Source organism: Dromiciops gliroides, chromosome X (assembly GCF_019393635.1).
Source record: "Dromiciops gliroides isolate mDroGli1 chromosome X, mDroGli1.pri, whole genome shotgun sequence".
In the NCBI taxonomy this organism is placed as follows: domain Eukaryota; kingdom Metazoa; phylum Chordata; class Mammalia; order Microbiotheria; family Microbiotheriidae; genus Dromiciops; species Dromiciops gliroides.
In genome coordinates this window covers 29,730,763-29,742,497 of record NC_057867.1, presented here as the reverse complement: position 1 = coordinate 29,742,497, position 11,735 = coordinate 29,730,763, and the positions used below count along the sequence as shown (strand labels likewise).

The following is an 11,735-nucleotide window of genomic DNA, read 5'->3' as shown; positions in this document are numbered from 1 at the left end:
AAATTTATTACTATAATGCTCTATCAGGAAATTTGTATAGTTTTAAGCCGTTACCTCACTTATGTGATTTGTAATATGGAAAAGAAAAGGTCTATATTAGAGATATTGTCAGAATTTGGATTCTTTAATTTTTTGTCTTATGAATTTCTTCTTTCTTTTTTTTTTTTTCAGTGAGGCAATTGGGGTTAAGTGACTTGCCCAGGGTCACACAGCTAGTAAGTATTAAGTGTCTGAGGCCGGATTTGAACTCAGGTACTCCTGACTCCAGGGCCGGTGCTCTATCCACTGCGCCACCTAGCCGCCCCTTGTCTTATGAATTTAACTGACTGTAATAACAGTTTTCTGTGAAGTGGGCATAGTAAGAAACTTTTAGAATATCTTCAGTTGTATTTTTTTCCTCAATCAACAAGCATTTATTAGGTATATAATTACATGCTAGGCACTGTTGAGGATGCTGGTGATACAAATACAACAAATGAAGTGATCCCAGCTCACCAAGAGTTTACAGTCTAATGGGCAGGGGATATTTGTCTTGATAACTACAAATTTACTGAGCACTGACTGATCCCTACCCAGGCAGGTGAATTGTCTGGGGCTAACCAATCTTTGTTAACTCCATCTCCCCCGAACAAACTATCCCCTCCCAAAGATTCTCCAGCTTATCCCCTGGACTTTATTATGTAAAAGGACCATCTACATTAAGTGGATTCTACTTAGAGTTCAGTAGCTTCAGTTGTATTTTAAGGCTTTAAGACCTAGACACATGCTCAGTAAAGGGAATGATTTTCAAACTCTGTCTTCAGTTTCCAACTAGTAAGGTTAGATAATTGTCTACCTAAGCATGTCTAGCAACATTTTAGGATAAATTTCTAGGAAGATATTAAATCTAATGTTATATAAGGATTGGATATGGTAAAAATATTGGTTATTGGTTAATGTGCTTATTATGTGAAAGAATAAATCGCTCCTTATGCCATCCAAATTGAGAATTATTTCACTCCTGAGACATGGGTCGTGCCCTTGTCAGCATTTACCCAGATTCTTTATCTGTAGGCCATAAAAGTCTTGGGACCAAAGAAAATCCCTGTAACAGGAAGGAAAAAAAGCCTTCCCATTTTAACTCACACCTTGTTATCTGATCAGTTTCAAAGTTAGGGGCTGAGATCCATGCTCCTTAGAGAAAAGGACGTAACAAATCTTTACACAGCAGGGAAATTGTCACTATGATGTGCCTTTCAAAAAGGTACTACATGAATTTTTGAATGATAATATTTTTTGCAGAGTTCTAGGCCATAGAAACTAAAATGTTACCAAGATTTTCCAAAACAGATGTCATATATATAATATACACACATTTGTACATACATACCTTTATTCATGAGATGACCAAAAATTTTGAAAAAAAATGTAGACATTTATTACAGAATCATAACAAAGACAGGAAAGTGTTTTGCTCAGTAATAATAACACAACCCTAGGAACCACTGAGAGGTTATATCCATATCTTTCCTCTAAACAGTCTACAATTCTTACATTTAAGCTTGGAGAAAATATGATTTTCAAAAACAGGAGGAAGTCAAATGAAGGAAGGAGACCTTGCTCCTCTTTCCTCATGAAATAGGAGAAGAATCTTCACATAAAAATGCACAAACATTTTTTTTAATTTCCAATAATGCTACAATGATCAATGCTAATTTTTTCTCTGATTTGGGGGATTTTTTATGTTTTTTTGTTTATTTTTCTGTTTTTTTTTCTTTTTTATATTTTGGAAACTATGTGGTAAACTTTTATCAGTGTACTTTTTGGTCATTCCATATCAATATCTGCTGTCTCAAAATAGAGAAAAACAATGAGAAATTCAGTTGTAAGGCAGGACCTCAAAAGGTGACCCTTTGCATGAGCCAATTGCCAGATACTCAAGGAATGAAAACCAGGGGGCCTGAGCCCCATCAGTTCTGCAGTTCTGTTGAGTATTGTGCTGAGACAGCCATAGCCCAAGAAAAGGGAAGCCTTTAGAAGGCATGCTGGGCAGGGTTGTAGTTGATGGATGACGGCATATGAGGCCTTCCCTCTAATTTATCATATTCCAGAAGGAACTCCTTGGCTACTTTTCTCCAGTTAAGACAGTCAAAGAAGTAATATGTTCCCCTCTCATATGTACTGGTTTTCACTGCTGGCTCCAGGCCTGGGATCCTAGTAATCCATACTCGTTCTTCTTTGTGATATCTCCAATCTCGGTCAAAAAGCTCTACTGCTACTAAAAACTGTAACATGTCTCCTCCATTCGTGTAATAGAGATAGAAGAGCAGATCTTCTCCATATAGGCCCAGGTTTACTGCAGCCAGCTTATCTTTAATGTGAATGTTCGTTAAGTACTCAGATGGAACATGGAAGTCTATGTCTTGAGGTTGACAAGGTGAAGATGCCCAGGGTGATGCAAATGTGGGATAGAGATTTTCAGGAGAGGTGAGATTGAGGCCTAGTGTTGTAAAGTCACTTCCTAATGCAAGATGCTCCATTCCTGGGTCTCTCTTTGCTGCTCTAATAAATGTCAACAAGCCATTCATTCCAAATTGGTCCTTCAACATCCCTTGAGGAACGTTAGTAACCAGATCATCAGGTAACACCTGGATCCCTTTTTCCTGCTGGTTGTAGTTTTGTGCTGTTGAACTTTTGTCTCCAGGGAATTTAGGTCCATCTGGACTTGAAGATGTCTTCCCAAGTGTGTAGAAACTAGATTTACTATCCTCCTTACCCTTTGTTGGATTTTTATACCTGGCGCTTGGCAATGCAGGAAAATCCTCTGTGTGTACTGAAAACTCCTGAGATTGCTCCCTTGCTGGTTTTTTTACCATTCTAATATAAGGAGCTCTTGGGATTAAGGGGCTTACAAATGGAGTTGGGTTACCACTTCCTTCCCTTCTGTTTGGATGTGCTAGTGGTGGGAAATCAGAAAGTTCCAATCCTGCCACACTTTCACTTCTATCTTTTGCATTAAACATGTCACTTGACAGAGAGTTCTTCATTCCAAATGCCTGATTCCTGTTCATTCGAAACCCAGACATGGTGTTCACAGGAAAAGGTTGTCTGGAGGGTGGCTGCCCTGGCATAGAGATCATGCTTGGTGAGCCTCTGTAAGGGCTACCCAACCCTGAGCTGCTCATGCTATTTGTCCTGCTGGCCATTCCAATGCCCTGGCCCACCTGAGAGAGGTTCCTCCTATTCCTTGTATTCACAGGTAATATGCCCCTGCTGGGAGGTGGAGGCCTGTGGAGTGACCCTCTTGGGACCCCTGATGTTGGGGGGACGTGGCTTGGTAACCAAGTGCCTTGGGATGAGCTGCGATTTAACTCTGGGGTACTGCTGCCCCTTCCCCTGCCTCGAAAGCCTAGTGTCCTCTGTGGCCGGTAAAACCTCCCTCCAAAAGGAGACAGATGCCCTGGCCTGGATGGGGATGCCAGCACGCCTTCTCCTGGCCCGTGCACAAAGGTCCCAGGCTGGCTATAGGACCTGTTCTCTTCAGGGTCGTCCCTGTCGACCCCCTCTATAGACTTGCTTGCCGAGGCACCAAACATGCTGCTGGTCACCTCTGTCACTTCTTTTCCCACGTGCAGATCTGGACACTGGAAAGAGCACACCTGGGAGTGTATTTGCTCACACAAGGTCTGTCCATCAGTCCTCACCACAGAGGTGGGTCCTTTCTTCACAGTACTGGAGGCAATCAAACAGAACTGTCATTCAAACGGAATGTTACAAGAATCACCACCCACCAAGTTCTCCCTAAAAAGAATTTTCTTGTCAATGAATTCAAGATGGCCCTGTATTAACCAGGGAGTCTGCTGAGAGCAGGACTTTTACCATTTGACCTCTGCCCTGACCCCCCCTGCCACCTCTCAGGCTCAGTTCAGAAGGGGCGGACAGTGGCCAGATCTGTGGGTCTAGTGCTCTGGCATGGTAGGGAGCAGGGTCTGGGGGGTCAGGTTATATGCCTCACATGCTGTGCTGGGGTCAGGTATGTGCAGGCACATGATTGTGTAGGGAAGGGGAGGAGGTGGCATCATCCTGCCCATGCGCACACACCACCCCATGCCTAGTCCTCTGCCTCTTGCTCCTCCCTTCCTGGGCACCTGCAGCTGCTGCCTCCACTGCTGCTACCTCTGCTGCCCTCACATGGCCTCTACAGCAAGAACAGCAGTGGGTCTCTGCCACCCTGGAAAAACAAATGTCTAAAGAGCTTCTATTTTGATATCGTGATATGGAAAGACCCCTACGCATTATCATTATAGCTGAAATAATAAGAAATAAAAATTATACTTTGCCCAATTTATTGTGTTTGGCTTTAGAACCCAAAATGGCACATCTCTGATGGTCTCTAGATCACTCAAGGCTGAGGCTGACAGTCACCTTCCTGGGGCAGTGTTGGAACCTGCAAATCACAGGCATAATCTATGTCAGAGCTAGGAGTTCATCCTGTGTGTAAATGTCCTCATAAGGAGTGGAAACTGAGGCCAGAATATGGGATCAGGGAGGATCCTTAGAACCTAAAACATCAGAACCTGAGGGGCATTTATCATCCAAACTCTGGGGCTTTCTAGTGTTGAAAAATGAAATACAGTTTTCATACCCATTCTCCGATAAGATAATAAACAGGTCAGAGACATTAGTAATATCTCCTACAATGTGTTCACCCAGATCAGACAAGGCTATTTCTGCTTCTCCTACCTGAAGTAGGTATCTCACAGAAACCAGATCAGAGAATGTACAGGAAAATCATAATAACCATTTATTTTGTCCCATGAAGAAAGAACCATGATCATGTGGAGACACTTCCCAAAAGGACTCAAAGATTCCCTCTTTCTGAGGGTATATAAGGGTTAGGTTTTTTGGGTTTTGTTTTGTTTTTTTGTCCACGGATAACAGAGTGCTATCAGTTTCAGTAGTATGATAAAGGCAAAGGCAGTTTAACAATTTCAGTTATAACAAGGATGGAGGGAATACCAAAGCATCATGATAAGATTATAGAATTTTAAAAGAGGGTTTGGCAAGGATGAGGACACCCAAATGTCCCCATAAGATAGGGCCTTCCTAACCTGAGGAAAGAAGTCACCAAGTAGGACTTTTATCAGCTAGCTATCTGGGTTCAGTTTGGAGTTCAGTTGAAGGGGAATTTGCTTCTATTAACCTAGGGTTTCACAAAAAATACTTTTGGATAATAAGGTACCTCCATCAAATCAAAGTTATCCTTATACTCATATAAACATTAGTTTTTAAGATTTAGAATGCCAGTATGGAGAGACACTAGAACAGAGAAAGAGGGAGTTGTGGGGCAATGGATAGAGCACTGGCCCTGGAGTCCTGACTTCAATATGACCTCAGACACTGTCTGTGTTACCCTGTGTAAGTCAGCTAACTGATTGCCTCAAAAAGGAGAATATATTCAGAGGCTGAGAAGGCAATTTTTCAAAGCTATGGGATTTTAGCAAAGAGAAGGATAGGCTTTACAATAGCCATAGAGGAGGGAAGAAAATAAATAGGAATGGGCTGATGATTGGAAAATGCCAGAAATGGCAAAAATTGATTTTTATATATAAGTTGGCCCAAGTAGGACTTGGTAGGTAATTAATAAAACTACCTTCGTTGTAGCTTATTGATAAAACACATGGAATGTACATTTTTCCTACATGATCAAACATAAATTCAAATTTTAGCATGTGTAGGTGATGTAAAAAAAAAAGAAAAAAAATCTCATTTCAGAAACAGCAGGATGTGAGCACAAAGAGTCTCAGGACTGGTAGTTGCTATGGAGATGAAAATGAGAGAATCAGTAGTGCCCATAGAAGAGGAGAAATGAGAACAAACAAACCTCTTAGGGAAGAAAAGGTCAGATCTTTCAGGTTCCAGGAAAACAGGATATGCTACAGGTGGGAGGGCTATGAATACAGAAATCATCTGCTGGGCCAGGGGCCTCCCATTGGGAAATCTCACAACTCCCAAGGATTTATTTTCATATATATACTGGATAAACCCACACTTTATCCACTTTTAAATTAATTTAAATTTTAAGACAGCTTTTTCATAGGAAATAGTTCATTCCAATATATTTTAGGACTTTTGTGATGATAAGAAAAACAAACCAAACAAACCAAACAAAGAATTCCAAAAGTCCTTCTATCTTCACCCTGAATCTTCTTAGAATTTGGTGAGATAACTGTCCATTTTCTGGCTAGCCAACCAACCCCTCAAAATCACAGCTAAACAAATTCAGTTGCATGTATTTTTTTCTATAATAAAGACGGTTGTTTCTATTACTATTAATAAAAATGATTACTAATAAATTTTGACAGGAAAACAGCATGTGAAATATAAAGAGCTTAGAAGAAAGGTCATTTTTATTTCAAAAATCATCATATTGGTAAGATCCATGTATACTGTATTCATAATCAAATTAATCAAGAATAAAAAAGAATACTTCGACCCAATTTAGCATGAGATGGTTTTAGGACTCAAAGGGTCACATCTATAATGGTCCATAGAACACTAAAGTTTGTGGCTTCCAGGTATCCTTCCTCAGAGAATATTGGAAGTTGTTGATAATATGGATCGAGAATGTCTGAGCTAGGAGTTCAATCCTGCCTCTGAATGTACTAATAGGGATTGGAAACTGAAACCAAAATATGAGATCAGGGAGCACTAGCCTTGGAGTCAGGAGGACCTGAGTTCAAATGAATACCCAGGGGGCAGAGCCAAGATGGCTGAGGAAACACATTAAAGCACAGAGCTCTTGACACAATTACTCCCAAAACAGCAATAAAACAAGCCCTGGATGAGCAAAACACACAAAAGGATGGGCCGAGATTATTTTCCAGCCAAAGACAGATTAAAGGGGGCTGTACTGGGCTGTGAACAGAGTCAAACCCCATGATCGCACCAACACAGACCCCAGACAAGTTGTGCAAGAGGAACTTACCCCCAAGCCTCCAAATCAGCTGCAGCACCAGCATCTTCTGGAACTAAGCTTATGGTCTGGTGAGAGTGCTGAATAGCTGGCTGGGGGGGGGGGATAAATGGGTGTCTGTGGGAACTAAGGAGGAATTCAGCTATCCCACACCAGCAGGGAACCAGGAAGAAATCTTGAGTGGCAGGATGCCCAGGTGGGGGAGTAGGGCAGGCTTGCCAAAGATAAGAACCACAGTACACAAAGTTCTTCTGGCTGGTTAATTAGCAAGTTGGCTTGAGGTTATCTTTGGACCAGAGAACAAGCCAAGTGAGAGAAAAACCTGTACTACCTCAAACCAAAATACCTGGGATCCTCTGAATCTTGGGACAGTATAGCTTGGAAGCAGGACCCGACTGTAAGAAGAAACAAGAAAAAAGCTTATGGAGGGGAGGGGAAGAGGGGGAAGGAGTGGGGAAGTGAGTGAACCTTACTATCATCAGAACTGGCTCAAAGAGGGAATACTATACATACTCAAGTTGGTATAGTGATATATTTTTGCCATGAGGGAAAGTGCAAGGGGAAGGAGATTGGGGGGTGGGGGGAGAAGAGGGGAAGGAGGTAAGGGCAGATTGGGGGAGGGAGCATTAAAAACAAAACACTTTCAAACAAGGTGAAGATGTTCTGCATAACTGCACATGTATGGCTCATGTTGAACTGCTTGATTTCATAGCAAGGGTTGAGGAGGGAGGGAGGGAGAAAACTTTAGAATGCAGAATTAGCTCAAAGACATTAATCTCATCAGAATGGGCACAAGGAGGAAATAACATACACATCCAATTGGGAGGAGTAATCTATTGAACCTTCCAGGAAAATAAGAGGGGAAGAGGATAAGGAGGGAAGGGTGAAAGGAAAGAAGGCAGAGAGGGGAAAGGGGCAGACCTAGACTGTCCTAAAAACCTAGATTAGCCATATGTGGGAGTGTTCTGAGAACATCAATCATATGGTCTGATAAGGGCCTCAGAGCAAAAAAAAATTATGATAATTTCCATGCTTCATGGTCATATATACTCTTGGTTCAATATCAGACAGCTTGAAGCAAATAAAGAAACAAGTAAATTTTAGTTTTTTCATAGGAGATCAGTCTTTTAATCCGATTAAAATTATATTATGATTAAAAGAAAATCTCAAGTCTTTAAAAATAAGGAAAAAGGACATCATGAAAGTACTGTCTGGTTTTTGACTAGTCACTTCCACCCAAAAAAACCCCTCAAAACCCCTAAAAACCTGCACATCAATTCCATGCGATTCTTTCATGGTAAAGACTGATGCTGATATTCCTATTCATGCTAATAAATGGAAGGTCTTTCTCCAAAATACAAACAAAATAAAATAGAACAAAAACAAAGTGTGATATAATGAGGAACGATAAGGGTCAAGACTGATGTTTCAAAAATCCGGATATTAGTAATGCTCCTATTCACTGTAATCATGATGGTATCAATTTTAAAGACTTTAAAAAACCTTATAGATCATTGAAAAGTATGGGGCAAGCAGCCAAAAGGTTAGGACTTGGAAAGTCCTTAAAACACTGACTATCTGGGCTTTCACTCACATTTCAAAGAAGTATGCGGGAGGTAGCTGAGCGCTTGGAAAGGCGAATGTCCTCGTTCCAGGTCAATAATTTCTTCTCAAGGCCTCAATTTGGACTGCCAAGTGAAGGCAAAGGATTAGATTGGGAAGACACATAGAACTTTGTATGTCTGAGCTAGAAGGAAATATTGACCGCAGAAACCTCAAGCAGATGAAGTGGAGAAGCCAGAAAGTCAGTGTTGGGACTTACTAGAACAGAGAGAGAAGGACTTGTTCTTGGCTTGATCAAGGAAATGGTCAATCTGTGGGATGTGACCACACAGAATAACAGGACATGCAGTAGCCATGGAAAAGAGAATCAGAGTGGTTGGAGAACACTGAGAAGTAGAGAAATTAAAGAGAAGTGGTCTCTTCTTACACCAAAGGTCATAACTTTGACTGGCCTAGAAAGCACTGTATGGGATAGCTTGGAGGTCTAAGAACATCATCCATCTACTCTGGAATGTGCCTCAGAGTAGAAAATGTCACCCACATCAAAGATTGATTGTCATCTCTAATCTCAGTCCCAAACCTTTAATACTTTGGCCACATAGTGAGCAGATGGGACTCAATGGTAAAGACCCTGCTTTGAGAAATATTGAAGGCAAAAGAAAAAGCAGAAGGCAGAAGAAGAGATGAATTGATAGTGCTTTAGAAACAATGAACAGAACTTGGAAAGACTATGTGGGGGAATGGACCCACAGAGTCAAAAATATTTATACTTGCTCTCTTTGTGGTGGCAAGGATCTTGTATGCTATTGGCCAAGAATAGCAAAGATTGGGCTGAAACTGAACAGCTGAGCAGCAACAAATAATTGTTTGTTCTTTTTTCCTCCTAGAGCAATGAGGGTTAAATGACTTGCCCAGGGTCACACAGCTAGTAAGTGTCAAGTGTCTGAGGCCGGATCTGAACTCAGTTCTTCCTGAATCCAGGGCTGGTGCTTCATCTACTGCACCACCTAGCTTCCCCCAACAAATAATCTTAGTACCCCAAATATTGGCATTATCTAAACAATTTACAACATAGGAAAATGGTAGATTTTTCATGGATGAAAAAAGCAAAAAAATAAATACAGAAAAACAACAGATATTGAAATAAACTGGTAAAAGTTTTTGGTAAGGTTACTATGCCTTTTTTGGTTATAAAAAAAAACAAACCACAACCTAAATCCCACCAAATCTGAACACCAGAACAAGTGTTGTTGCATGTGTCCCTCACTTTAGTAAAGACTGCTGTTTTCATTACTACTAAAAAAAATGGATCTTCAGCAATTATTGACAGAAAAAGTAGATGTGAACATATACAGAGGAGTTTTTAGAAAGAAGACCTTTCTGAAGGTCATCATATTGGCAAAACCAATGTACATTGCAATAATAATCCAATTAATAAAGTAAAAGATAAGAACTTGACACAAGTTCTCATGATATGACTTTAGAATGACAACTGTCATGTCTTAGATGTTCCCTAGAACAGGAAAGGGTTAGGCTGCTAGGAACCTTTTATGTGGCAATGCTGGAAATAGTTGAGAGCAGGGAGAAAGAATGCCAGTTAGGAGTTAAAAACTGCCTCTGAATGTCTAAATAGGGAGGGGAAAGTGAAGCCAGGGTAAGTAATTGTGGAGGGCACTGGAACCCAGATTATTCGGGCTGGATGGGAACTTACAATGTAGAATCCTGAGCCTGATTCAGCCATGGAATCGCTAATATCATGGGTCCAATGCAATCCGTCAATATTGCTTCATTGACAAAGATAGCTCTTGATAATAGCATATATGATAATGAATATTCAGTATTTGGGGGCATTACAATTTGGTGATATGAATTAAGCTTTGATAAGGGGAGAAGACTTCTGTTTGGCAATCAATATATGGGTAAAATGCCAGTGATTTTTAAAGAATAAGATAATAAATTAAACTTAAGCAAAAAAAGAAAACAATTTTTTAAAAACTCACCCAGATCATTGGAGGCTGTTCCTTCAGATATGAGAACCTACTATCTCTGATGGTCCACAGAAAACTGACCATCTGGAATTTGGGGGACCATGAGATCAGGTAAGACTGTGGTAAGCTAAGGTTTAAAAGATGGAATTTACCCCCACAATACTAAATCCCACTTCTGAGGGAATATTCAGTCATTGATTGTGAAGCCAGAATGCTTGAACAAGTATTTGACTTGGAAGCTACAATATCTGAGTATATTGTAAATACAAATTGTAGATTCCAGAGCTGAGTGAGGCTATAGAAACAGGAATGTCACCTGGGGGGCTGACTAAAACAGATAGATAGATAGATAGACAGACAGACAGACAGACAGACAGACAGACATAGACAGATACAAAGTTACACAGAAACAGACAGAGAGAAAGAGGGAGAGACAGAGGGAGGGAGGGAGGGAGGGGTTATAAAGCTAAAAAGGAAAACTATCTGAAGAAATGTGATTTCAGAAGCAAGAAGGTCAAGTCTCTGAGAAGCTTTAGTGAAGAGAATGAGAGAATAAAGGCAGACTTTAGAAGAAGGGACACCTGATATTGGAGAGAAAACCTGAACATCAGGACTGGAGTATCCTCCCACATTCACTATACCATAGCAGTCAGGGCTCTGAGAACCTACATGATCTGCTGTGCAATGGACCTTCACATGCAAATTGTCACCAGTTTCAAGCATTCAATATATTCTTTGTGGGGAAAATGTTTTCCAGTCTCAGGTAAATCATGAAAAGAGAAGAATTAAGAATTTCTGGATGATATTAATCATGTCTTTCAATTTACTATATATTACAGACTTGGGAAACTAATAAAAATAATCATATCTTCCAACTCACATGCAAAATGTTTGATCAAAAGACTGATAATTTTTTGATGGAGAAATATCCAGACAATGAATATGTAAGTACCTTGAAGGAAATACAAATCTCTGAAGATCCTTCTTTGATACAGACTGTCTTTGATATTATTACTCTCAGGGGCAGCTAGGTGGTGAAGTAGATAGAGTACCAGTCCTGGATTCAGGAATAACTGAGTTCAAATCTGGCCTCAGACACCTGACACCTGCTTACTTACTTGACACTGGGCAAATCACTTAACCCACAGGAATGTAACATATCATTACCATCCAGGATGAATAAAGTATATTTCTGGAAAAAAAAACTGGTTTTAATTACTAAAGCATCA

General features: G+C 40.4%; 1 protein-coding gene across 1 annotated transcript; it reads right to left on the bottom strand.

Annotated features, from left to right (window-relative positions):
- Nucleotides 1-2,012: 2,012 nt before the first annotated feature.
- LOC122734091 (CCR4-NOT transcription complex subunit 2-like) lies at nt 2,013-3,590 on the bottom strand. Its single transcript, XM_043974783.1, has one exon. It carries the CDS (start codon nt 3,573-3,575, stop codon nt 2,013-2,015), a length of 1,563 nt encoding a protein of 520 aa, XP_043830718.1. The 5' UTR covers nt 3,576-3,590.
- Between the last annotated feature and the right edge of the window lie 8,145 nt (nt 3,591-11,735).

Bases quoted from the DNA above. Each gene is read 5' to 3' on its own strand.
- LOC122734091 (XM_043974783.1), bottom strand. From the start codon at position 3,575: ATGTTTGGTGCCTCGGCAAGCAAGTCTATAGAGGGGGTCGACAGGGAC.